Genomic DNA, 27,576 nt, shown 5'->3' on the forward strand with positions numbered 1-27,576 from the left:
CTATTGTTCAATCACGCTGAATACATTAATACCATCAACTTCCCCCACACACGCACAGTTGCATCTGCATAATGTAATACTAACAGTTATACAAATACATCATCTGTTGCTTTTTTGTCTAGAAAAGCTGACACCCTTAATGGGCAGAACAGATACAGGAAGAGGTAGAATAATTCAACTTTATATTTGCAACAGACATATTGGTTCAAGCTAGGTCTGGAACTAGATACTACAAAACCAGGCAAGACGAGCAGGACAGGAGAACCAAAAATACCACCCAAATAACAAACCAAACCCCGTGAAAAAAACAAAAAAAATACCCCAACCCCCCCAAAAGCAAAACCCAAATAAACAACAAACCACCACAAAAAAAACCCCCAAACCAAAACCAACCCTTTCAGCCAAGCCAAGCCAACTGGACAGCCTGAGAAGGGCAACGTTTGTCCAGTGCCCAGCACCTGCTACACAGGTCAGATTTCCCGCAGCAGGAGCAGGAGGGCAGCTCCAGCTCGGCTGCGTGGAGACAAAGCACTGTCCCCACCACCCCCTGCCCCTGAATGCACACCACTAGCTCTTTAGTGCTGAAGAGATGTCATCTGAAGATGGCTAGAGGAAACTTCTGAAGCAACACTTAACACAGCTACATTTAACCTAATGTTGCTTAAGTGATGAAAAATGGAAAAGAAATTGGAAGATGTAGCCCCATCTTCAGCCTCTCATCCTTCTCCAAATGCAATTCATCAAATGCCTGTATTTTGTCACAGTGACTGTTCAGAAGCAATAGGAAACTGGTTTTGCAATAAAATTTTAAATATACTTTTGTATGTGTGTATTCATGTGCATGCATATACATAAATATGTACCACAAATTATTTTTATTGAATGTTTAACTTTGCAAAGTTTCTTACAAGGAAAGTTAATTCCTTTAGGTCATGAAAAAAAATTAGGAACAAACAGAACTAGTGTCACATTTTAAACAGGCTCAGCAATGGTCATAGCAAGCACACTTACCTTCCCTTTTAGTGGCTCAGCTGACGTGGGCAGCAGACTGTAGTCAGATTCTAACTCTGCACAGCACTGTTGCATTAGAGAAATAGTTCAAGGCAGGCAGGTGTAGAAAAAAAAAAGGTAAAAAAAAAGAGAAGGAACACTACTACTGATTATGAACAAAATAGAATTTTATCTTCCTAATTGAACTATTATCAGCTATCAGGAAAACTACACAGTTGTTTCCCCTTGCTACTTTCAGCCTTTAATTCTGCAGACCTTTATGCACAAACACAAGTTTTATTCACATGCAGCTGGTCCACAGTTTTGATTCTGCTCCTCTGATGCCCCTGTTACAGCCTAGGATACATTTTAGGATCTTCTGTTTGTCTTTATAAATACCTTGTTATTCTATGTGAAATCCAGACTGTTCAGACCCTGAGCTATAGCGTTCCTTACTAGAGCTGTTTGAGGGGAAAAAAAAAAAAAAAAGTCTTCCCACAATGTCTCCCCCTCCACCCCCTTCCAAACTTGAAGAAAGTATTTTTATTCAAAGCAAAGCACACCAGAGTTATATAATTTTCAACATATTTCCACAGAGGGGCACAAAGGTAATAACTGTTTCACTGCCTATTCCAGTATCTGGATACTGAAAAATATTTTATTACAAAATTTTAAACATTTGTTTTCAAGACTGTCTACAGAAGAGAGGGCTGATTGTGGGGCACAAATTACACCAATGCATCAGGGAAAGCTTCCCTCAGCCCCATTTGATATGATCACCAACAATAGTTTATAGCAAAGACCAACACCACACCTGTTAGGTTCTAGCCCATTTTTTCCAGAAGGCTGAGGAGGGAAAATAATAATAATGAGCAGATCAGTACATACAGTTTACTGCCTCCACAGTTATGTACATGTTAGAAAAGAAGAAATTAGATGCTGCCAAATTACTTGCAGTTCATCTCAGCTGTAGATGTCCTTCCACCAGACCACCTCCTGTGCAAGTTTACCTTTTCTTCTCCCACCAAGCAAGCATCATACCTGACAGAGCAATTCACAGAGTCGCCTTTGAAGCAGTTCCCATCTCAGTGCATTAGCAGTTGCTATGAAGAGACATTTACAAGTCTTACAGGGTTCCTTATAATTTGATAACAAGCAGTTGGATGTTATAGCATTTTTAAACCTGACTACTGCCTATCACTAACCCGTTGTACTTTGCTTTAGTCTAGTTATACTTACAACAGTTTTTCACAGGAAAGAGAATTTTAAAAGTGCATTTTGTTTTGCGAGTTCCACCCTGCAGAAAACACTGGGCACTTTCTTCCCTGCAGTTATGTTTCCCCTTGCTATAAAGGGGAGGCAATGCTTGCCCACATCGTCAGCGTTATGGTGCCACAATTCCCTCTGGAAATGGATGACTCCATTATTACTTGCTGGAAGAGAAGCATTTGTCCTTCCAATTTGACATCCTGTACAGAAGTTTTAAAGTCAATGGGCTTTATGTTATGCTTAGAAACCTTCTTTGTTCAAGTTAGGTAATGCCAGGGCCTGCCTCTGCTGACTTCTACCTTGATATAAGTCTATCATAACTTTTATACCACAGCTAATAATGGGGGTGGGGTATGAGATTATTAGCACTGCCACTTCAGTGCCTAAGCAAAAATTGAAGGCAGCTCAGCAGCTTGTTCAGCTTTTTCACTGGATGAGGGCTGTAGCAATTAGTGGCAAGGTGTGATTAGACATCTGAAACATAGAAGGACCTGTGCCAGGCTGACTTAGGTTGAGTAGTAGCTTCCTTGGCCAACAGGTTCCCTAATTTCTCACTTCCTACCACACAGGTGGGAGGAAGTAAGGGAATGGAGTGGGTAGGTGGATGGGGAGACACCTCAGCCCAGCCCTTCAGTCAGAAGGGACACTAGACCTGTCTGGCTTTCTGCAGGAACCAAATATAAAACATTGTCCTCCCCCACTCCCATCCTTGTTTGTAAGCCCTGTTCTTCATAACACTTTGCAACTTCTCTACACATCTACCAGGTTTATTTCTATTTATCTACAGAAAGAGGTTTCTGCAAACTACCTGGAGTCATTTAAAGCCAAAGCCTTAGCCATTTTCAAGGTGGTGGTGTTTTTTGGGGTGGTCTTTAGTTGCGGGGGGTTTTTTTGTTTTTTTTTAAATTCTCCTTTTTTGAGTCACAGTGGCACCAGTCTCTTCCACATGTCTGGGGATCTCTGTTTTCATTTACTCTAGCTCACTTTGCAGAAGAGCTTTGTCTACTCATTGCTGGAAAATGACACACTATTTCCATTGTTATGCCTCTTGCAAAAAAATTAAAAACCCAACCCCAAAAAACCCAACCCACACTCCACAGTTTGAAGTAAGCAGTAAGCATGAAAGCAATGTGAGCACACACACGTGAACGATGCTAAAATACTGGTCAGAAGTCAAGCACAATCTGGAGCTGTTTCTGCCACATCGGTGCATAACAGTTGTGCCTTAGAGCCAAGACATAGGGTCCTATGTAATTTTTCCTACAAGACAAATTGTAAACAACTTTATGTGAAACTACAATGCACATGTATGTTGAGCATCAGTCACATTGCCCTGGGAAATGCATGCCTGATGCCAAATGTTAGTGGGCTTAAGTCAGTCAAATTTTTTTCCTATAAGCAATACACACTCCAGAATTTGGAAAGAAAAAGCCACATGTGGTGGAATCAAACCACTGCATTCTTTAATTGCCCAAGCTTTTGAGGTGTTGGCGTTAGTAAGCGAGCAAGAGGTAGTATGAAGTCCCCATGGTTCCATAGCAGAAGTTGCATACGTACGATGCAATGACACAATTGCTTTCTACTAAAGAAAACAGCCTAATACCATGCAGTTATTCAAAAACACAAAGCAAATACAAGCAGCAAGCAGAATGCAGAACATAAAAATCAGGTCTATTTGGTACAGGAAGCTTAAGAAAGAGGGATGACTTTGTTAGGAATAAGGTGGGCTATTCAGGTGTGGGAACAGCACCTTTGGTAAAGGAGTGCCAGTGCCACCCATGGAGTTACTAACCCTTCCTCCTAGGACTGGAGATTTTGTTAGGAGGCTCTGCAGCTTTGGTCCAGCCCAACACCCACTCATTGGGATCCCACCTGATTCTCAGCCCAGATGCCATGGCTGCAGATCTCTTAAAGGAAAAGGGAAAATAGAAAGAAAGCCCCCTCACCCACGCCCAAAAAAGAAAAGAGAAAAAAAAAAAAAAAGACTCCACAGAGAATTTTACTGGATGACCTGCAGCTCAGTCCTATTCCCCCTTGCCATAACTAAACCATAAAGGATTTGCCTGTGCAAGAGTGAATGGTGGCACACTGCCGGCAGTTACTCACTTTTCTGGTCTTCAACCTTTTCTTGAAGCAACTGGCAAGTGCTTGTTAAAGCTGCATTCACATCCTTGAGTTTTTGCTGCTCAGAAATGGCTTCCTCTAACTTGCATTTCAAGGATGCAGCTTCCTCACAAGCAGAGTGAAAGGCTTCAACTTGATCCTCTGCCTAAGCACAAAACAATATTTAAGAAAAAAGACGGGAATAAAAAAAATAAAAAATAAAGCAGCCTGGCTAACACAAGGAGCCTCTACAGTTCATGTAAATGAAACCAAACTGCATCTGTTCTTTCTCAGGAAGTGATAAAGCTCCCTCTGAACTTCTGCATTTTTACGTTGGGGTGGACTGTGTATGGAAGCTATTTTTGGGTTTTTTTTCTCTTTTCTTTTTTTTAAGCCACCGCAAATATGCAATGCTGCCTCTTTCATCAGCAAACTGTTGTCACCACCCCCTCAAATTTTACTTCCTCTGCTGGTTCCACTTTTGCAATGAGGTGCTCCATTCCGAACATACGATTTCCTTTCCCAAGAGCAGCGATGCATTGTACGTAACCTTTTGCATCTGCTTTCTTGTTCCCTGTGTAGAAGGAACTAGACTGTCCCTTACCTGTTTGCTGGCATACTCAAGCTGCTTTGTAGCTTTTTGCAGCTCTAAACCAAGGGCTTCTGCCTGGCCAGCAGTTTCTTCTTGTAACTGTTTGACAGTTTCTATCTCACGTTGCCTGCAGGGTGAGAGAGCACAAACCACAATCCATTCCTGATATTTTAGAGCAGGCATGCCTGGGAGATGACACACACTAGTTGAGACACGCATCAAGAACCACATTCAGCTGTTACATATTGCAGCTCCCCAGGATCCAGCACTAGGGACTTAGTTCTTGCTAAGCACAGTTCAACTCAGTAGGCAGACAAGGTTTTCTATAGCAGCTCCAGAATTTGGAAAGGGATGGAGGTTTTCCCTGGTTTCTCCCCAGCTGAACAGTGCAATGGCTGTGCCAGCCCCAGCCAGCTGGGTACCATAGCAGAAGCTTGTGGAACATCCAGAGAACTCTCAAAGAGCAAGAGCTTAGCGGGGCAAACTTTTGCAATTTAGTCAAAAGAATGCATTGTCTCATGGTTTGGAAAAAATAATTATTGGATATAGAGTCAATCATTCCAGAAAAGATACCCTGGAACTATTACTGCAGATACACAGGTTCATTAGATTAATTCCCCAGTATTTCAACAGGGTATTTCACTTGACAGCAAGCAGATACCATCAGAACCAGTGCTAAAGGTTCTGGCTTTCAAGGAACCCCTTCTTTTCCACTGCAGAAACCCTTTGCCCATTTCTTCTGTAACTCACCCTTGTATTTTTTTTCTTGTTGCTACCAGCACAAACAATTTTGTTACAGAGAGGCAGCTGTAAGAAACCAAGCCATCAGTACTTTTTTCAGCTCTTTTCTAAGTGAAGGGGGAGCACGTGGGAGGTCTACATTAACAATGTTAAGTGGAAGATAAGTCAGGCAAAAGTGCAGTATGACTGCTCCACATTAGCTCTTTGGGATGCAATGCCCTAGGAAGCTGCTTACACCCCAAACCCAGGTAAAAGCATATGTGCAAAAATTTACATTTAACATAGGATAGCAGAAGGCTGACGCTATGAGTAAGCCTGGGTTCCACAAAGACAACAAATTCAGATTAGTTTTTCTGGCAAAAAACCCTTAACTACCTACTTTCCTGAATGTCTGAGGAGAGGAGGGAGGGTGGGCAGGCAGAGGTTTACACCTGCTGTCTTTTGCTGTCATATTTGTAACATCAAAAGTCATAGCAGAAACCATGTGCCAATAAACTAAAATTTAAAGTTACATTTTCATATTTAATGAGATAACTCACTGAAGCTACACCCTTGAGAAACTGCGACATTATATTGTCTGGGGCTAGCAATTGTCTACCAAAGAAATAATACCTGCAGGCATATATTTTACAGGTCTTCTGCTTCACATAAACCCAGCAGTTTATTTAATGGTTGCACCTGCTAGATAAGCAGTGCCCTCTTGCTTTAACTGCTCAGTCTGTGGTCTCCCTGGTGTTTTCAGAGACATCTCCAAGATCATGTGTTACTTCACACACAAACCTTAACTCCCACATAGTGGAAGCGTTATGCTAAAACCAGATCCACTCTCCAAAACAGCAGATAACTTCCTCTGTGAAAAAAAAAGTCTTCAGAATTCAGTAAACTTTGTTCCACAAGATAAAAACCCCCACCGAACAGCTAAGCAACCAACAAAACCAACAACAACAACAACAGATACATATGCTTTGAAGGGGTACCTGGCAGAGAGCTCTTTTCTTAGGTGAAGTTGCTCTGTCTTGGTTCTCCTCAGGTCGCCTGCCATTCGAATAAAATCCTTATCTAGGGATTCTTTGTATTTTTCCAAGAGATGAAGTTTCTGGATCCAAAGATGTCTTTTTTCTCCTAGTTCTTGCTTGAGAACCTGTGGAATTTTGAAACTGATTTGCCATGTGGCTAGATGAGGAGCAGAACCAGAGACTAAACCAGAGCTCCAATTCACATGATGAGAATTAATTTCCTTGCTCCACCATTTAGTATCATCACCTACATCCAACACTATCAGCAATAAAGAAGGTGGATGATTGACAATATTTTGTAATCTACTCACAGAGTATCTGGTTGGGGAAGGGGAGAGAGAGAGAGAAATGAGGAAAAATACATTTTAATAAGGAAGGTATTATAAAGGAGAAATGGATGTTTGTTTTGTACAAAACAGTGTTTTGTGCAGTCTAATAGGTTAACAAAGCTACCTAAACTTCAAACCTGTGCCTAACTCCTGAATCTGACAGGATGTGGGGACAGACAGGCTAGACTCCTGCCGAGCATTAGTACTTTAAGACTTTTTTTTTTTTTCTTTTAAGACGGAGCAATGCATAACAGTTTGCACAAGAAAATGTAAGCCTTCTGTAGTCCAATTTGACAAATGGCTCCTGTTTTTTTCAAAAGGTTACTTCTAAGTCAAAGGCCACTCTCAGCCTTTCTGGGCAGATCTAGGGTACACAGATAGTCCTCTTCCTCTTTCTTCCTTGTAAAACAAATATACGGTTGGCAAGTATTTATGGTAAGAGTGGCAGGAGATTACATGGTGCACAAGTGAGTCTTTACAACTTACCCCCCAAAAACTCCAGCACAAGATGCCCAGATACAGCAACAAAACCCATATTTCGTAAGGGTAAGTTTTAATAATTACTATCTTGCAGGAAGCCCTAAAATTGATAATTTAGACTTCTGTGACCCTTTCCTCAAAGTACAACTAAGTCCACTGGCACCAATTTAAGTTTGTATTGCAGCAAAATAAAAAGAGAAAACAAACAACACAACAAATCCCGATAAATCCACACTTCATTGTCATGCATGCCTAGCAGATGAAATCTGTCCAAGGGATGACCCCTGTGACAAAGGCTTTCCGTTTTACCTTGATTTGTAGGAAGAAAAAGGGGAAGAGGGTAAAAATGAAGTGTTAAGTAACATTGCATCCTCTGTATTTCTCTGAACAGTGACTTGCAGTATAAAGTACTGAGAAAGAAGAATCCAGTCCTCTTTCTCTGACCTTGTTCAACTGAACATACAAAATAGAGTCCTCAGCTTTTAAAGAATGCTTAGTGAGAGTCAAACAGGGATCAGGTAAGAATGAGGTTCATATTTCCAGGATTTCACATTAATTCAAAGGGGAAAACGACAACCCTACAAATACAGGCCATGTTACCTACTTGCAAGTTAGATTCTAATGTTGTTCACAGGCTTCAAACAACAACAACAAAAAAGTGTAGCACATCAAGTATCATGCTAAAAAAAAAAAGGGGGTGGGGGGGGGGGTGGGGGACCTGAGCAGTTTTGCTAGATAGGCTTACTAGGATGACATGGGATGTGACCATATGCAAATGCCCACATCCTGAAGATCAGTTTCTCAGCCAAGGCAGGCAGCACTTGCTCTTAGAAATAGCATGGTTTTGACACATAAGACTGGCACATGTGCCCTGATAAGCCTATACCACTTATCTTCCAGCAGGAGAAGGGCAAAAAAGTTTTTGCTGTCACTATTTGTATATGCTTAAATGTATGTATATACACACAAAACCACAGGCACACTTAAAATTTACTTTATGTATAATGTAATTTAAAACATACTTAAAAATACTAAAACCCAGCAAAACATGTCCATAGTATGTTTCACAGGAAATGGTGGGGAAGTTTTAGGCTTCAAGTGATAGTGCATGGTCCAAGATTTAACTAAGTTTTCTACAAAAGTTTTCTCTAAGGCTGGAAGAAGCTACTTTGAATGCTTCTTTTTTTGGATCTACTGTTGTTCAGTTCCATATACCATATTTCCCACACATCTGGCTTGTTCTAGCTAGGTGAAGACAATACGTTTGACATGAAGTCACTTCCAATCCCCACAGGACCCAGAAGGATGGGACCTTTTATTTTTTAAAAATTTTATTCTTCCTTGATCCTCTGTTAACTTAGTTTCCAAATGCATCACTCTCTAGGAACCAGAATAGGATTCACTTGCCACGATCAACTCCAACACCCACAGCAAAAGTTTTTAGCTTTACATGTTTAACAGGAATAGGATCCCAGCGCGAATGGTAAGTTAACAAGTATTTTTCAGCTGTGACGTCTTTGAATGAGGAAGTTTTTAGTCAAGATCAAAAAGTTACAGCAATGCATGAGGCAGCAGATTCCTAGAGTCTACCCAAAGTCACACCAGGGTGAGGAGACTGAGATGCTTGCACCTTCTGCAAGTGGAAGCTTTCAGGATTTACATAAAAAAGAAAAAACTAAAAAAGCTGGCTGCAGGACTAGATGGCTCCAATGATTGCTCCTGCCTGCCCAGGAAAGATGAAGAGGGCCAGCTACAACATTTAGCAGCACTAGAAGAAAAGAAGGGTAGATTTCTGCTTAAAAGCTAACAGTTTAAAGCAGCACGTATGGTAGTGCCACCTGCTATTACCCAAGCGGGATGAATTGAGGGTTTTGCTTCTATTAAGGAGCTGAAAGACAGCATTAACATAGAATTCAGTGGAGTTTTATGTAGTAGTGTTCCTAATGACAGATTAGGAAGAAGGAGAAGGTTAGAGAAAAAGCTACATCCAGCAAGATGAAAATTTCAGAAACTGTGCTGTTACATGGGAGGGAAGGAGGGAACAAGAGCAAGGGAGTTGAGCTGAGTCCACAGACCACTGCTACCATATGGGAAACTTATTTTTGTCAGTTACCTTGAGCAAAACTATTTACTTTCAAGCCTCGCAAGTGGTATGAGGAATAGTAAAAATACATTATGCAAGATTAAGTTATAAAATATGTTTTTGTAGAAACTTTTCCTATGGATTGTGTCCAGAAAAAGCAGAACACTTTGCCTTTCAAAAGAAGGCAAACCCTATGAAGGTTTTGATTTGGAAATCCAGTTATAAAGCCACCTCCCTCCTCCTCTTGATGGTGAAACCATCCACTACATAGATTCAGAGCACAGGGGAAAATGGGTGCTCGAGGCACACAGAAACATGCAGTGGGCAGAAAAATCTTCATAGCTCACATGCTATAGCATTGTCATCTGACCTCATTTCCCTCTTCAAATTGATTTGTTTCACCTACCCTTTCCTTCAAGCATAGTTTTAACAAAGTGAGACCTTGCACAAGACAAGTCAGGAAAAGTACAGCATTTAAGTGAAAAGCAATCATCCCCTTCATCTTCAAAAAAAAAAAGTTACAAAAGGTATTTCTCTCCATACAGCCATCCCTGACTTCCAAATTGACTGCTGTGATCTCAAGTAATTAATATACATTAAGTTTTTGCACAGCCCTACTATTTCATAAAATAGCTTCAGAGAAACAGTTACTTACCACAAGTTTTCTTTCCCAAGCTTGTTGCATGTTCACATCAGGATCTTTTATGCATCGTAAAGAAGTCATGACAAGCTCCTCTGCTTCAGAGGCTTCGTCTTGCTGAAAAACAAAACAAACAACAAAACAAACCAAAAACCCACCAAAAAACCAAAACAAACAAACCCCGAAACAAACCAAACAGCCCCCCTCCTCAACCCCAAACCCCTGGCATTTCTAGTGCTAGTCTGACACAATCCTGCCCAGAATTACCCAGGTTATAAGTTACAGTGTTAGAGTAGGTGCCAAGTGATATTGTTAAAGCAACTATGCCCCCCTCTCCATCCCCAAAGAAGCTATTCTTATTTTTTAAAAAGGCGTAAACATGATCTGATTATCAATGCTTTGAGAAATGCTAATTAAAAGGCTGATAGAAGACCACATCCTTATTCATATAAGCTCTGCCACTGACCAGGTTTTGCATGATAGTCTTAAATTTTTCTCCCACATGTTCAGGTCCCTGAAGTAAAAACAGCACTTCACGGTCCAGTGTTTCATCCAGGGACATCCATTCAGTCTTGGTAATCTTTGAAGAGATGGAAGAGCCAGCTAGCTTATTTTGACATCTCCTTATTACAAACCGGCATCAGTGACATTTAGACTTTTCTGAAGTATCCCTGCGTCGTATTTACCAGAAGGTCAGAGCTACTGAAACTTGAAGCTTGTAAAAGCTTTTCAAAACCATCATGTCATGGGAATTTAAAAAAAGCAAGCCAGCCAAGCTGCCGAGTGATCCAATGTAAATTTTCATGTCAGGAGTAGGCAAGAGGAAGTCAATAATTAGTTATCTTTATTCAGAAGAGGCTTTACCAAATGATGAATAAGCAGAGACCTTACTTGCTTTATAGATGATTTGGTGGAATTGTGTCTCATTACAGCATTTGAGATAAACACAGTGAGTCACTGCATCTGTGGGGAGCTGCAATAGGGGACAACATGTTACTTTTGAAACGAAGCTGCCTAGCCAAGTGTACCTCTCATTTCTGGGCCTGTAGTTTTAGTCTGTGAGTAGTTTTCTTTTTTTCTGTTGCAAATGCTAACTCTTTGCAACTGCTGCTCAAACGTACCACATACAAAAGCAGGTAGCAGCACAGTGAAGTTTTACAAGAAAAAATCACTGCAATAGCATATATTTGGTATCAGCTCTGCTGCACAGCTCTCATCTGAAGGGAAGACAGCACTGTAAGGAAGGCTGGACTCCATGGAATGTCTTTAGGGAAGTGGGCACAGGACAGCTCAGATAAAAATCTGAACCAAAACCATAATGTACATTGTTTTTTTCCAGTAGTTCTCTATTGGAGTGCTGGAAAGCTATGAGAACAGTAAATTAGAGACAAAACTTCCAGTGTTATGTCAAGTGTGTCTGATCAAAAGCGTAGCTGCCAAAAGTCACCAAACCACCTGCCGGGTGTTCTGCAGAGGACATGGGGGACATTACAGCTCCAAACCAACAGGCTCAACTGCAGTACTAAGACTGTCAGCCTGTGCCAGGCTCATCAGAAGGGTGCCTCTCCTGTCCTCTTCTGAGTCACTATGCAAAGACCTCGGGGGGGGGGAAGAAAAAAAAAAAAAAAGCTGGACAGGACTTCTAAAGATCAGTCTCCATTGTACTTGGTGGGGGGCAAGGGAATGGTATCTACGGACAGATGCTTATCAGAGTTTCTAAAGAGTAAATAAGATGAAGACTCTACAACCTCATCAAGATGCTTACTCTAATGCTTAATTTTCTTTTTCACTACATTAGACTTCAAGGAAAAAGAAGTCTCCCCTCCTGCAATTGAAAATGTTTGTGTCACAAAAAACAGACCATTACATTCTTCAGCATAATAGCTTTTATATATTTGAAAACTCATATTTTCTTCTATCAGTCTGTTCTTCTGCCAGCTAAATGCATGACCCTAGCTCTTCCAGATTTACTTTGTAGGTCTCATTTTTTACATCTCCAAGTGTTTGCTTTTCCTTGGACATTCTCCAATGTACTTGGGACAATATTGTAACCGTCACATTCTATGCTTGTGTGCTAGGACTAATGGCTTCAAGTTCCAGGGTTACTAATGACCTATAGGGAATGAGCTTTGTTTTTCCTTCACTGATGCAAGACAACTGGGATAAGATTCAATAAAGATTTGATTCATACCTCAGAAGACTGAGCAAGTTCCAGTTCACAGTGCAGTGAATTCGTCCTTTCAGGAATGTTACTGTTGAATTTACACAATGGGAAACTCAACCCATTTCTGAAAGAGGTAGAAAAAAAAAATCAGCCCTTTTTTACTTTTGATGAACTGCATTTCCCGGGACTTGTTCACAATACTCACGAGATCAACTCTTGCTGCATGTGTTGCACGTTCTCCAGTAGCTTATTTTTTTCTGCTCGCAAAGTCTAAAACATATAATCAGACCTGGTTAGAGTGTTAGTTTGTCAGGCAGAGGAAGCATAGTATATGCATGGTTTCCCCTCACATAGTCAAAAACTAAACTCAGGTCCCATACCTCTATTACTGAGGAACACTCCACAATTGTTAACTTCAGTTCTTTGATGTCCTGCTCCTTCTGCAGAGATTGTGGAGAAAAGAACCTTTAAAGTACACAACCTGACAACTAGCACATTGAAGTGCATTTGTAATACGGCTATGATGCTTTGTAACCAAAATAACATTATGCTCAATCCTACATCACAGCAGTAAACTGTACAATTTAGGTTTGAGCAGCAACCTAATTATGTAACGTATAAAATAGTTGCAAATTTAAAAGACTATAGTCAATTACCTTGCATATTGGCTAACAGAAAGCACTCAGAAGACCTTTTCTATGTAACTCCTGAAACTGAGGAGACAGAAAAACTCTTTCCAGGTGCTGTGTTTTAATTTCTTACTTACCTGGTTTCTGTACTAGCAGTAGCAGATTAAACTAGACAGAATCACTCTAATTTTAGCTGAAAACCTGGACTATATTATGCCTGGCATGAGTTTTAATCCCAACTGACCCTTAAAACAAGTTGCAGTGTTCTGAGTTTAGTCTCATTACTTTTCGTGATTAAAGGCATAGAGTGTAGTGCTCTGCAGATTAAACACTGCCTAACGGAAGGACTGATAGAGAACATATCAACCGTCATGGTAAGACTGAGGAGTTAGTAGAAGTAGTAGCTTGCTTAGCATCACAAACTAGCAATGGGCTTCAGTCATGTTATGCCATTACAATAGAAGACACTGCACAGAAAAGCAGAGCATTTCTTAGAGAAAACAGGAACTTCAAGTAGGAGCTCTGGTCCTCTCACCCCTTGTATGACTTCTTCCTACTCTTCATCTTTAAAAATAGTTGAGGTTTTTGCAAGAGATGAAATACTGTCCTGGTTTCAGCTGGGATAGAGTCAACTGTCTTCCTAGTAGCTGGTACAGTGCTATGTTTTGAGTTCAGTATGCAAAGAATGTTGATAACACTGATGTTTTCAGTTGTTGCTCAGTAGTGTTTAGACTAATGTCAAGGATTTTTCAGCTTCTCATGCCCAGCCAGCGAGAAAGCTGGAGGGGCACAAGAAGTTGGCACAGGACACAGCCAGGGCACCTGACCCAAAGTGGCCAACGGGATATTCCATACCATGGGACGTCCCATCTAGTATAGGAACTGGGGGCAGGGAATCGCCGCTCGGGGACTGGCTGGGTGTCGGTCGGCGGGTGGTGAGCAATTGCACTGTGCATCATTTGTACATTCCAATCCTTTCATTATTGCTGTTGTCATTTTATTAGTGTTATCATTATCATTATTAGTTTCTTCCTTTCTGTTCTACTAAACTGTTCTTATCTCAACCCATGAGTTTTACCTTTTTCCTTCCGATTCTCTCCCCCATCCCACTGGGGGTGGGGGTGGGGTGTGTGAGTGAGCGGCTGTGTGGTGTTTAGTTGCTGGCTGGGGTTAAACCACGACAAATACACAGAAAGCTAAGCAGGAAAAGTGAGGTTACAGAACCCGGTTTCCAGCTTTGGCAGAGACAACTGATGTATGGTGCTGAAGGTTGTTGTTGGGTATTTTGGGTTTGAGGGGTTTTTGTTTTGTTTTTTTTTTTTTTTTGTGTGTGTGTGTGGTTTTTTTGGGGGGGTTGGTTTTTTGTTGTTTGGGGTTTTTTTGGGTTTTTTTTTTTAAATGGGGAAAAACTTAAAGTGTTTCCTATGTTCATATACCTTCTGCAGGCCTGGAAAAGAAAGGTTGCCATAATAATTTTCAGTCACCATCAATCCTGTCTGATCTATCTTTGCATAAAGAGCTATGAGAGGGTTTTTTTAGCTTACAGGTAAACCCTTATCCCACAGATCCTAATGCCAACAAGGAAAGTCAGTTTTCCACACCAGTTTCTTCAAGATTATACAAACCAGTCACCTTTATCTACAAGAACATGCAATCTAGCAGTCTGCTTTCAAAATTCCCATTTAGTCAATATACTAAAAAGCCCTTTTAAAATAAAAGGATACTACAGAGGCCACAAAAGCTTTGAATCATTCAAGGAGGAGAAAGTGAAAGCTATTTAAAAAAACAGAAGTTAATTCATTTGTGCCCTTAAGCTGCTTCTGGAAAAAAAAAAAAAAAAAAAAATCAAAACCAGAACCACCAAAAAAACCCCAAACCAAACCAAATCACAACACCCCCCCCCAACCCAACTATTAAAAACAGCTACAAAGTTATCAGCTGGATAACACTGACATTAGGTTCTTTCTTGTCACTATTTGACTTCAGCTGCACTCATTTTTGCAGACAGCCTAATAGTCAAATATTTCATCAGCTGATTTAGAACACGTTCTGCTAAATAGCAACTCCATTAGCGTAGAAGGCTATTTGCATAATTTATGAATCCAGAGAATGCCAACACCTTTATGTAGTCTTATGTCTTTGTTTTCTAGTTTAAGGACAACATCAGAAATTATGATCTTCAGCAAAGCCTAGATAATTACACCTCAGTAACAAGAAAGGACAAATTTGCTATTCCATTGGGCTCTGAATCACCATTTCTAGTTTGACACAAAAATTAAGCAATTTAAGTAAAAAAACATGAAGGGAAGGATCTTCCGCAGGCACATTCTTTTACCAACTGTTGAAGGAAGCAGCCTTCAGAAGTTTCTGTACATTTTTCTGAAATTTGCAAATTTGTTTTGTTTTAATAGGTTGTGGGTTTTTTTCTTTTTTAAAATAAAAGCAAAATCCTGAAACCTTTAATTATGCTGACTCATAACCAGGTCCTAAAGTAGATCTCGCCTACTTTGAAGCCATTTATAGGATCAGGTTCTGTAGTGCGAGAACAGTAGAAACAAAAGTGCCACAGTCAAGACTATTGCCTTGCTTTTTTACAAATCATCCCATAGTCAGTATTTTCAGTCAAGACAGTAATGAAGTAAAAGCAACTAACCTGGATCAAGCTTGCCTCTTTATTCACCACAGTGCTCTCATAGATATGTGCTTGGACCTAAAGAATGAAAAGATCAAAAATAACTCCAGTCATCAGTATGCACTATAATACAAGTCTGTTCCTATGTCCTTCTTGGAAATCAAAAAGGGTATCAACATTCCTTGCTTAGAAAAAACAAATTCTTGAGTACCTCGCATGGTGTGTTTCAAAGTTCAAATCTTGTACACAGTTAAAAGTGAAAGCATGCTCAGCTTTTAGTCACCTTTGTTTCCTTTTGTCTGTCCAGGCTAATAGTTTCAGCAACATCAGCCAAAGCACGACTTTCTAATATATTTTCTCAAATAGTGGGGAAAAGGTTTCCTAGAAGTTTAACTTAGCAGAAAGAATGAAACTGTGGATTGTTTATATTAGCCCAGTTTTTAGCCTCCAGACAAGCAACTTTCTTAGTCAGAGCTGTCACACTGTCCAAATTATGATTGCACTGCAGTTCTTTAATACAGACAGGTTCACGGCTGTCTACCTTCCAGAGGTAGAAATGCCCCTCCCTAGACCCGAGTGAACTATAGGCTGTCTTTTTGTTCCTCCTAGAGTTGAAATGCTTACTTGAAGCTCTGCTGCATTTTTAGACAACTCCAAAATCTTCTTCTGAAGTCCATCAGTGTCCATGGTATTCCTAATATTCTGAACAAGATACAGAGTGTTTAGGCACAGCTGAATGGATTGACAGCTTCTCCTTGAAGAAAGTAGGCAAAATGACATCTCCACCCCCAAGCTACTGCCTACTCTAAAGCACTACCAGCATTTCTGCACATACATTGTACGTGCTTGTCCCACTGAAACCGTTTCTGCTACTTTCCCCCATTTCTCCAGAGCACTGTTAAAAGAGGAAACCTCAGAATGTGATTTATAAGCACTATCAGACCTAGAAAGCGAAAGGAAGTCTTTCAGGCCTGCAGCATGAGAATTATTTTTTGAAAGATGCAGTTTGATAGCTATTTGGACTTATGAGCTTTTTGGAAAGACTAATCTTGAGCACGGTAAATGTGCAAAGAACAATGACTACCATGTTGTCATAATAGGTAATAGATTCCTGAATCCATGAGGTTCTTCTTTTCATGACTATGTGTGATTTAACCTGTTTCTCTATATCATCCTAAATAGTCTAAAATACAGACTCATAAAATATAACATTTTATCACCTGATAAAAACTGGTTTATAAAATATTTACTTTAATGAAATAAATAAAAGAAAGTAGAGAATGAATAGCTCTCCTCTGAACAGAAAAAAAGAGAGCCTAGAGATATAGCACCATTAGCAATATATTCCCTAAAAGCCTCCTGTAGGTCCTTGGCCAGTATCAATGGATTCATCTGTGAGTGAAGCCCCCAGCTACTGCATTTTTTTTTTTTTTTTTTGCAGTTACAGCTCTATACAGGGCTCCTCCTTTGGATCATAAAGGAGGGAAACAGAAGTGAATATGAAAAAGTGTTAGATGGAGATTGTTTCAATATAGGGTTAGTATCTTATAGCTGTGTTAACTAGAAATATTTGGAATTTGTCTATAAAGCTTTGAAAAACAGGGGGAAAAAAGCTGTTTGTCCCTGTCCCCCATACTTCCCCAACCTCATATCCTTACTTACCCAGCAAATGGAAAGTCTGAAGCACAGTGCAACTTCAAGATACAAAGTTTCATGATAAGTTTTCCTTGTAAAATGTAAGATATTTTGATAACCTAATTAGCATGTCAGGCTTCAAAGTATGACAAACATTTCATTTCTTAATGGTGAGCTTTTAGCTAGACAAGAACATACACTTGCAAAGTCATGATTTATTTTACCTCTTCCTGGAGAGAAGTAATTTTGATGATGAGAGACTGGTTTTCTTTTTCCTGATCAGGTTTATTTGAAGAAAAAAAAAAAAAAAAAAAAAAGATGATAAAACCAAAATAGTTGGTTTTAGTGTGTCAAGTTCAACATTCAAAGCCAAACTAAGCCAAAAAGCAACAGACCACAAACACATTCAGGGCTGATTATGAAGCTATAGTGTTGCATTCCTTTAATTCTGAGAGCACAGCAAAAAGGGGAGTGCTGAGGCTGGTCCAGCTCATGAACTTTAACTGGCAGGTTTGACACAGGCATTTCAAATCAGAGTAAAACTCAGACCACTAGATGATAGGAAGGAGGTATTCAAAGCCAGAGTGAGCAAGTCTAGTTGTGCTCATGCTTGAGTTCAGCCAAATCTGGAAAGCCTATGTGCCACACTACACTTTCTTCATATCAGACATGAAGAAAGGTAGTAGTATCCCACTCAGTGCCTCCACAGCACAGGGAACAGTAAGTAACGGACTTAGAAGAACAACTACAAAACTTCTAATAGTATTTCTCTCTCCCACCCCACCTCCTTCTCACAAGGTGAATTATACACACTGCAGCAGGATAGCACCAAAAAATCTTGTGTTCTTGCTCGGCATGGAAGACTTTTTTTGATTTCCAAATACCAACCATCAGCAGTGCACAGAGCTATGGAACACCAATTTACAGCTACACCCACACAGCAAGACACAGAGATGCCACTGTAGGGTGAAAAACATGCATAGCAGCAATGCAAACACATGTTCTCCAGAGAGCCTACGCTCTGGTGTCTGGCAACACCTGCTAAAGCTGCAGCCACATCAGCCTTGTTACCAGGCTGCTTTACACCACTTACAGTCACACAGGCTTTGCTACTCAGACACCTGGGGTGCAATTCAGATGCTCTCATGCAGGGAGCTCACGCCCCGAGACAGGCCAAGCTTCCAGCTGTCAGTCCATAACAGACAGGTTTCTGATAGGCCTTTGTCATATCTGCCCATCCATACGGACATTGACAATAACCTAGGGGTGTTTTGGAAAACGGCTTTTGTGTGGACATCTGAACCGAGTCTCCTGTCACTGCTGGTTCTAGAAAAGTCGTGTGAATTTCTGGCAGAACATCACCAACTTCAAAATAGACAGGGCTCAATGATGGCAGCATGCAAGCTGTTCTTTAGCATAATTATATGCAAGATTGGCCCTTTTAATTGTTTTCTTCATTGTAACTGACAATAGTTTAAAGAAACTTCCATGCAAAAACTTCACAGTGTTTTCATAACGCTAATAAATCACATTTCAAACATCCTCAAAAAGCCTCCGTACCTACTAGTACAGAGAAGGTCATACAGCTGATTTTTATAGTCTGAGGGGTCATGCCACTGTTACAGCAAGGTATGTGATGCTGTATAAGGTAAGCTAAGAAATAAGAGCACCTACTAGCTGTTTATTCTGGCAGAGAATCTGCTGTCTCTTCTCTTCTGACAGGTTCAGGTTGTTTTTTGCTTCTTCTAGATCTTCTTCCAGTGATTTGGCTTTCAGCACAGAATGCTGGATGCTGCATGGGGAGAATTAAATCCAGAGAAACTGTAGTGAGTTACTGTTGGTCATTAGATAGGCTTGAAATACCAAGAACAGTATTTTTAGAAGCCACTAGGGACTTATTCTTTGGCACAGATACTTAACAGAAGAGCAACAATAAAGTTTAAACCCATCATTTCTGTGCAGTAAGTAAAGGCTCATGGACTTACCCTCTATTCCTCTGCTCTCACAGTAAAGGGATGCAACCCCAGGCAAATGTGACATCCAAGAGAGCATGCTTTTGTTTGTATCCACCTAACAATCTAGCTTGTTACAGTCAAATACATCAGGTTACCCGAGTACATAAATTCATCCTTACAATACTTGATTGTTAGCAGTTACGGAAACCATTTCAGTTCAGTTTTCAAGAATAAGCTCTGCATCAGTTTCTTATCCTGATCTGATACCCCAAACAATATTTATTTAACCAATGGGGCAAGGCTCTTTTCCTGGCTAGCTCTGGGCTGCAGACCACTCCAGAGCACATGGTCCCACATGAGGGCACGCATCCCATGCCAGCTATGCTGCAGGACTCTTGCCTTAATCTCCCCAGAAGACACTTGGAGTGGTTTGGCAGTTGACATAACTATATCACATTTGAATTAATTAGGTCAGATGAGCATTACAAAATTACTGTAAAAATAGGCTTGTACTTGTGGCATTAATGGTCCCCAGGCTGCAGGAATACTAAGCTGGTGAGACAACTCACTTTAGTTCCTCAAGGGACTAGCAAAATAACTCTTGTGTGCTCATTTCCCCTGTACTTGGCAGCAAGTGTATGTTCTAGGATTAGAAGCCTTCCAGTGCTTGGCTGTTCTATGGGTAATATTAAGCTTTGGCTTTTTTTTTTTTGCCGCTTTACCCTAAGATTTTGCCTGTGTGCACCCGCAGCACCTCATGCTGCAAGAGCCAGGCTATAAGATGAATGACTGACTTTATAAAGTCCAGGAGGTACAGAGCAGAACAATCTGGCAAGAAGGTTAAACCTTACAGATAACTACATTAAGAAAGTTGCTGTCATGAAGCACCAATGAAGCTAAAAGCATAAAGCAAGGCTGGACCACTTGGAAGAAGATAGGTCTGCCCATGGCCATTACACTGTAGATCTGGTGCTACCAGGGTCTCCCACCTTTTTATTTGTTGACGTAGATCGTCATTATCTGCCAATAGCTTATTGTTGGTCTCATCCACAGCTTCCAGTGTGAGCTTCAGCTTGTTGTTCTCTTCCTGAAGCTTCTGGTTGTTGTACTGCAGGTCCGCAACACAGGTTATCAAGTCAGAAGTCTCCCTATTCCAGTAACAAAACCAGGAAAGATTAAGAAAGGTGATTTGATCCAATTTAGACTTTTTAAAAATCCTGATACTGTGCTGTACTTATTAGAGAGGTGAGAGGAGAGCCCACAGAGGACTTGTAATGCTGCAGTGTACAGTCATTTGCTCTGCACAGAGATATCAGATCATCTTCAGACCAGTTCTCTAATTCTACAGACACCAGGAACTGTTTTGTTTTTAAGCCCTTTTTTTAATGCTCCCTGCAATTGAAGTATGCCACCAGACAAGTGCCACACCTGGATGTCTGCATGACAGCATCTTAAGTCTTTGCTAATCACTCCTTAGGCCACCACTAATACTTTTGTATTAACTCTACAGTTTCTGGATCCTTTCTTTTCTGCTAAGCCATTCCCCACTTTTGCTTTCAACTGAAACTTGAACAAGGATCACCCTTTTGAGATCCTGAGAAACAATACGGAAGCTTCAGAAAGCAGATCTGAAGTTTGTTAACTTTTGCATTTTATGCAGTCAAAAATCTTAAGAATTTTCAAAGAATAGTGCTTTGCTATTAACAGACTCCAAGTCAGTCATGACTATAAAAAAAAAATAAAAAAAACCTAAATGAAACCAAGGACAAGATTTTCAGGAGATAATGTCTTCTATTGTCATACACTTAAGAACTTGGGGGGAGGGAAGGAACCAGTTTAAAAAGGAAAAGAAACACACGGCACAACTCTGACCAAAGGGAATTAAAAAGGCAAATGGACACAGAAGGACCAAGGTAGCAGCGGGAAAAATTACTAGTGTGTTTTTAAGTCTGAACAGAAGCTGTGAGAAAGAATGTGATGACATCAAAAGCTAGTGCAGACCGAGGTCAGCGTTAGAAACTCTGCCGAGATAGTTTTCTGAAACAGTGGTTCTAGAAACTGCTCTCAAGTAATTCAAAGCCAGGAGTACTAAATTCTGAGAAAGAATTGCTTAAATGGACTTACATATCTCCTTTAGACACATCACCACCATAGGCCTCCAAGCTTCCTGATGTAATGTTCATCCAGACATGCATCTTTTTGGCTGAAAGAGGTGAGGTTTTTGGTTAGAGAGTAAGAAAGTGGAGTTTTCCTGAATAAAAACAGAATAAAATGGTCTGCACCTTCAGAGGTGTTTTTATGCACTTTAAATTCCAGGTCTTCCATGCTTGCTGTTGGTTCCTTCGTGGCACCATCTTCCCTGAAACAAGGAAGCATCAAGAGTCACAAAGTCAGCATGACACTGGATTGCTTACCAACTTTGTAACATTTAAAAGCTTGCAGCCAAAATCCACACTATGGTCATGGTGTCCTAACACCATCTTTGTTCCAGAGTACAGAAGACGCAAGCCACAGGAGAACTTTCTACTCTCCTGTTTTCACAGAAGCTTTTATAAGATAGATTGATAAAAAGTTATTACCATTTCCTCTTACAGTCTTCAATCCACTCTTTCATGATGGCATGATATGTTTCCAGGTCCATGGAGACATCCTTCTGATCTGGGTCAAGCATGTTGCACAGCTCTTCAAGACCACTATCGTCCGATCCTCGACTAGTTGTATGTCTCAAATAATCAACTATCTTGGAAACTGCTACTTTTCCTAAAATAGATACAGGTGTCCATGCGACAGACTCTGAAATCTGGCAAGCCATTATAAAAAGCTGTAAAAGGGCATGCTACTGATCTGCACTAGTGTGTATTCAAAGATCTCATGAGCTGTAGACAAACAACTGATCCCTGCAGTTCTAGTGCAACCTGGAAAGGAATAGTTTAGAGCTTTTGTTTGGTTTTTCTAATACAGAAGTGTGGAAGTCCAGTTTACTAGTTTTGTGGACTTCAGTTTAAGAAGAACAGACTTGATGTTTGCTATGCTACTGCTTTCAGGTCTCTCATCAAATTGGGCAAACCCTGTGACTAGACGACTCCTTTCTTTACCACTTCTAGTCATGTTTGAGGTGAAGCTCAGAGGAATTATCTCTTGCTCTGAAGCTTCCCAAAGTTCTCTTTTCTAACAGGAAAAAGCCTAGAAGAAATAAACAGTCATTTCCAATAAGGTTGACTGCTAGAAGCATATTGCTCCTCTACTTCCTCTGCAGTAAAATATAGCAAAGATCAGCAGGGGGGGGGCGGTGTGTGGAGAAGGGGAAGGAGGAGGGAGGAGACAGGCACCGTGCAAAAGAGGCACAGACATTTATTCTGCATCTGCCACACATACAGCCACCTAGCTAAGGGAGCTAGTCAGTCTAAGCATACCACAGATTGGCACGTTTCAGGAATCGTAATGCAATCGCAGCCTTGAAAAATCTGTTGAGAGGAGAATGAAACGGAGCAGTGAAAAGCCACTGGCAAACCTGTATGCTCTATGTCACATGCACAGAAGATAGTGGTCAGCAGGTCTTCTTCACAGATCAAGCTCACATCATACATGTTGTCAGCTTTGTACCCCAGGGACTGCTTCCATCCTATGAAGAATAAGTTTGTTATTGCGCATCTTTATTTGCTCCTATTAACTTTATGCACCATAGTTTCTAACTAAAATATTATGTTTGTAACAGCATGAGCACACATAGCATACCACAGCTTAAAAAAAAAAAAAAGTGCCATTTAAGATTATTAAAAAGCCAAAACCAACCAACCAGGTCCCTCCTCCCCTGCCAATAAAAACAGAGCTTTTACTGTCAAATAAAACCGGGAACTGTTCATAGCTGGAGCCTCTGAGTTGGGAACCGGCTTATGCATCTACTTCTACACATGCATTTTTGGCCACTCTGGCTATTATTTTGCATGAAGTAAACACATAAAATGGAACGTTTTAAGAGTCCAGCTATTTCTTCCCTCCACCTCCAGATATACTGTAGAGAAGTCATCATGGTCAGATTAAGTTATTAAGAAAACAATCCTTAAAAAAACCCCAAGCACAAAAAGCCACACCCAAACTTATATATCTTTTTATATTAAATTAATAGCCAAATCTCTTATCCACAAAAAGGAATTAGCAAATTTGAAAAAGCTTTTGCTTCACTCAGTACTTCATCACTTTTCACATTCACCTTAGATTTTCTCTAAAAATATTAATACTTTACTCAGCTCTTTTTGCAGTGATTTGAGTGATTCTAAAATGTATTGGTACTAGTTTAAGTAGTAAATAAATGTCACCTATGTAGGCTGAACATTCAGATGTCTAGGATTTTGGATTGGGAGTTTTTTTTTTTTCCCCAGGATTTTTACCTCTTTCACTCAAAGATAATCTCTTTGGCACAGGAGATTGGATCACTGCACTTTCTGACTTTTTATCAGATGTGAAGAAACATAAATTTGGACTTGACGTAAGATACTTCTGTTCATGAGGCACATCTTTAGATTCAATGTTTGATAAAACTCGCAGTTTGTTCTGGGTATTAGCCTCTCTGGATCTGAAGTAGGATGGAGAACAGCTCTCCATGGGGCATACTGGCATCCATGAGTTGCTGGATCTCTCTTCACTTTTAATGACCGAATAGGCAACATTTGGAGAACAGGAGTCAGAGATACACCTGAGACAAGGTGACAGCAGCTGCAAATCTGTGGAGGAAACACTGTCACTGATGGGACTGGTTAAGTGTGGACCAGTACTATCACGACTTCTAAAAGTTCTTTTCTTCAGTATTTCTTCTAGATTTTTTTTGATACTGCACTGTGGACTGTCAAAGTTCCGGGACTGAAATTTCGGTATCTGCAAAGCAGGGTTAGAAACTTGGTCCATCATTTGGATAGATTTGATCTTCCTGCATATACTGTCCACTGGGTTGTGATGCCGCTTGTTAGCTCCGTGTTCTGAAGACATTATCAATTCCCCTCTCTTGCAAAGTATCTGGAAAGAAGAGGGACAAGATACAAGAGTCAGGATGATCAACATACACATACATATTCTTTGCACCAATTTTTCCATTCAGAGACAACTTGGAGCTTTGGTATCAAGTGGCTGGAAAATCCTTAGTCCACATACCAGCTGTGACAGAAACCTTCAATCATTATGTTTAGTTCTCCAAGGAACTAGAAGTGATGTAGATTTGGAAAAGGTGGGGAAGAAAGAAACACATACTTTCTGAAATCTCACTGCTTATTCTTAAATACAATAACCATGTCAGAGAGGGGGGAGAAACAAAAATAAAACCTGAAGAACTCCCTGCAACCTAGCAGCTGACTATCTTTTTTAGATTAAAGGAAGCATGAAGCAATATTACTCAGACCAACTTATCCCAAATTGGGTATTTCTTTTTTATATAAGAAGTGTTCATTAAAAAGAAACAAAAACCTCACACAACTATTGTAACTATTACCTCTGATCACATCTGTAGCACGTACTTCCTTCCCTAGTTCCATGGCTTTTTGCTCAGCTCTAACAGCAACAAATGTCCAGCTATTTACTGAAAGTATCTCCTACAGCTATAAACATTATCAGTTTCTGATCTCTTTACATGGCATCCCAATCAAACCCTGCAGCCACGACTACTCAAGTCAGGTGAAGTATACCGAGCCTGCAGCTTTCTAGAATCCATCTTGTGACAGGTTTCAGAAGCCAAGACTTAAACGAAGTTTACTTTCAGGAAGACATTAGGCTGTCTTTCTGGATTTGCTCTTTGCAGGTACTGGGTTGTAGGGTGTGGGGAGACAGGAAAAGCAAGAGCAACAAGACTTTCAGCATTTCAGTGAGCCTAGAAGAACAAAAAACCCAAATCCCAGTTCTCTCTTTTACTAATTAGCCACAACTACAGCTGTCACGCTACCACACAGGGAATTACCTAAGAAACATACCCTACAGAGGTGCTTCACTACTACATTTTTATTACCTATTGTACAGGCAATATTTAAAAAGATATTTCCAATAAGATAAGCATATGTGTGTGTGACGAAGACATGGGAGGTGCATTTTGCAGGGATAAAGCCACATTTCAAGTGAGATGCCCATCTCCACCCTACAATTTGCAGCCACCTTCTCTGAACTGAGTAGTTGGGAGATTTCATCCATCACTGTCCCACTGTGGACTTCACTCACAGCTTCTCACCCCCAAAAAGAGCATCTGCTGATACATCACCACTGAGAAAGGCCATCCACCAGCCAGTGTAACCCAGTGAATACGGCTGGACTTGAACAGAACTCTGTGACAGGTGTCAGCAACTTGACTGAATCTTTGTCATTGGAAACAGGAGGGAAACAAGCAATACTATTGGAAGTTATCTATGACATCTAGATCACTATAAGAGATATACTATTAAAAAAAAAAAAAGTACCAATAAAGCTAGCTCAAGCTCCCAAGTATCAGTTTTTAAGTGATATTTTACACCCAATAGTGCAGCTACCTACCTGCCTTCCACCACTCTTACCACTTTCAGCTCCTCAGCTCTGAAAACACTGTATTGCTTCTCTCCACGAGATTATATACAGTGTTAAAAAACAAAAACCAAAACACATGCGAAACACAACACTTGCTTTAAAGTAAGAAGCAGGGAAGCAGTGAAGAGTCCTGTGTATGTTAACCGCATAACCTACATGACCAGCAACAACCATCCTCAGATCCTCCAAGACTGGGTTTTACTCTTAGCCAGTCTATCAGAATAGCACCATCACAGACCAGACTTCTGTAAGGGGTAGACAGAGAGGAAAACTAAACAGCAACTTCATAACTAGAGCTCACGAGGTGGGGGGGGGTGGGGTGGGGTGTGAGGGGGACTGACATGGTTGCCCTCAGGGGCAGAACACCAGACTCCTTGACCCTGAAGGGATTTCCCCCTGTATAGTACAAATACCAATTTGCCCACAGAAGGATATAGACTTCACTGAACTGTGTCATTTTACTCAAACTGTGCATCAGGAAACAAAATGAAGCAACCTCCCCAAGAAGTTAGCTCCCCGCTTTTTTTTTTAGACAGAAAAAATAGTTCTTTTCTCAGACAGCAATATGCTCCACTAGCATTTAACACAAGAGTTGCCACTTGTATAATCTTGCGAAGCAAAGAGGAAAATCACGTGTCTATTAATCCAGACTACAATAGACATAAATACTCAATGTTTTACTTAAATTGATTTATTACAAGCTTCCTGCATGCCAGAGGCTTGGTTTTACATATGTAGAGGAAAGATCTCCAGGTTTATTTTTTTACCATGATTTCTGTAAGTAGTTACATTTACCTTAATGAACATGTCCTTAGCCACAGGAATACTTAACCCCCACCCCACCCCAAAACAATAGTAAGACTCTCAGAATAATTTTAAAGAGACTGCTTTTTATTGTTATGGCTGATTTAAAAGATTTACTCCTTAAAAGTAAATGCCAAGAAGTTGAAGCAGTCTCCTATATTAGAGATACAGACTACCTTTTAAAAGAAAGCTTAAAAACATTGCAGTTAGATTTAAGTAAGTTCTCTAAGTGCACAAGAGCCTTCAAGCAGATATAAGTAACCCTCCATGAAATAATATTAGTCTTTTTATCTACAATGTGTTTTTAAATATTGCTTGTAATTCCTCATTAAAAAAAAACCAAACAGTCCAAGACCTTATACTTACACTAGCATATGGAAAAATACCTTCTATTCCTCTCTGGTAGAGATAGCACAGGATAACAAAAGCTATTTTAGCTGTTTCTCTGAGGAAGACTAGCTGTGTGAACTTTGGTACTCAAATTAGCGGAAGGCTCATTTGTTAGAAAATCAGCTTTACAAGGTACACCTGTTGCTGCTTGCCACTCAGCTCTCAGGCTGAGAGGGACAATGAACTGCAAGGAGGTGCAAATCAAGCATTGGTCTCCAGCTTCCTAGCCCTTCTACTTTTTTCTCTTGCATCTCCTCTGCAGCTGTTAAATGAATTGCCTGGAATTTCAATGCATGCTGAAGTCTCCCTGCTATCCTCCCCTTACTTGTAAACAGTGAGGAAAATAATGATCTAGTTTACTGCTCTGTCGCAACTCAGGTATCTGGGATGTTTCTCACTTCTATTAGCAGTTCTTCTTACTTTTCTCACCTACTGCAAAATTTCAGACAGGAGCAGATCTCTCCTACTTTCTCCTGTGACAGAGCAGAGAATCCAGAAACTGTATAAATTTCATGGCTCTTACCACTTTTTAAAGGAAGGCAAGTGTTGAAGTCTCTTGGGCTGATGGTGTATTAAAGACTCTCTGTTAC

At 40.3% G+C, this 27,576-nt stretch overlaps 1 protein-coding gene across 2 annotated transcripts in view; it reads right to left on the reverse strand.

Annotated features, from left to right (window-relative positions):
- Positions 1-24,245, reverse strand: part of IRAG2 (inositol 1,4,5-triphosphate receptor associated 2) — a 40,544-nt gene extending 16,299 nt beyond the window's left edge. Inside the window, exons 1-20 of one of the 2 annotated variants that reach the window (XM_052788785.1) lie at positions 23,647-24,245; positions 22,770-22,880; positions 21,838-22,018; positions 21,541-21,617; positions 21,383-21,461; positions 20,248-20,406; positions 18,978-19,095; positions 17,528-17,578; positions 16,293-16,370; positions 15,690-15,746; positions 12,788-12,847; positions 12,613-12,677; positions 12,435-12,531; positions 10,710-10,823; positions 10,259-10,360; positions 6,673-6,836; positions 4,967-5,081; positions 4,366-4,528; positions 2,032-2,093; positions 1,012-1,077 (exon numbers count right to left, since the gene is read on the reverse strand). In XM_052788785.1, the coding sequence (XP_052644745.1) occupies positions 1,012-1,077; positions 2,032-2,093; positions 4,366-4,528; positions 4,967-5,081; positions 6,673-6,836; positions 10,259-10,360; positions 10,710-10,823; positions 12,435-12,531; positions 12,613-12,677; positions 12,788-12,847; positions 15,690-15,746; positions 16,293-16,370; positions 17,528-17,578; positions 18,978-19,095; positions 20,248-20,406; positions 21,383-21,461; positions 21,541-21,617; positions 21,838-22,018; positions 22,770-22,880; positions 23,647-24,241 (2,514 nt within the window). In that variant the 5' untranslated portion in view covers positions 24,242-24,245. Of the gene's footprint in view, positions 1-1,011; positions 1,078-2,031; positions 2,094-4,051; positions 4,167-4,365; positions 4,529-4,966; positions 5,082-6,672; positions 6,837-10,258; positions 10,361-10,709; positions 10,824-12,434; positions 12,532-12,612; positions 12,678-12,787; positions 12,848-15,689; positions 15,747-16,292; positions 16,371-17,527; positions 17,579-18,977; positions 19,096-20,247; positions 20,407-21,382; positions 21,462-21,540; positions 21,618-21,837; positions 22,019-22,769; positions 22,881-23,646 lie in introns of those variants that run through there. The other variant, XM_052788786.1, reaches the window with a different exon arrangement.
- Positions 24,246-27,576: the final 3,331 nt, after the last annotated feature.

Source organism: Harpia harpyja, chromosome 6 (assembly GCF_026419915.1).
Source record: "Harpia harpyja isolate bHarHar1 chromosome 6, bHarHar1 primary haplotype, whole genome shotgun sequence".
Taxonomy (NCBI): Eukaryota; Metazoa; Chordata; class Aves; order Accipitriformes; family Accipitridae; genus Harpia; species Harpia harpyja.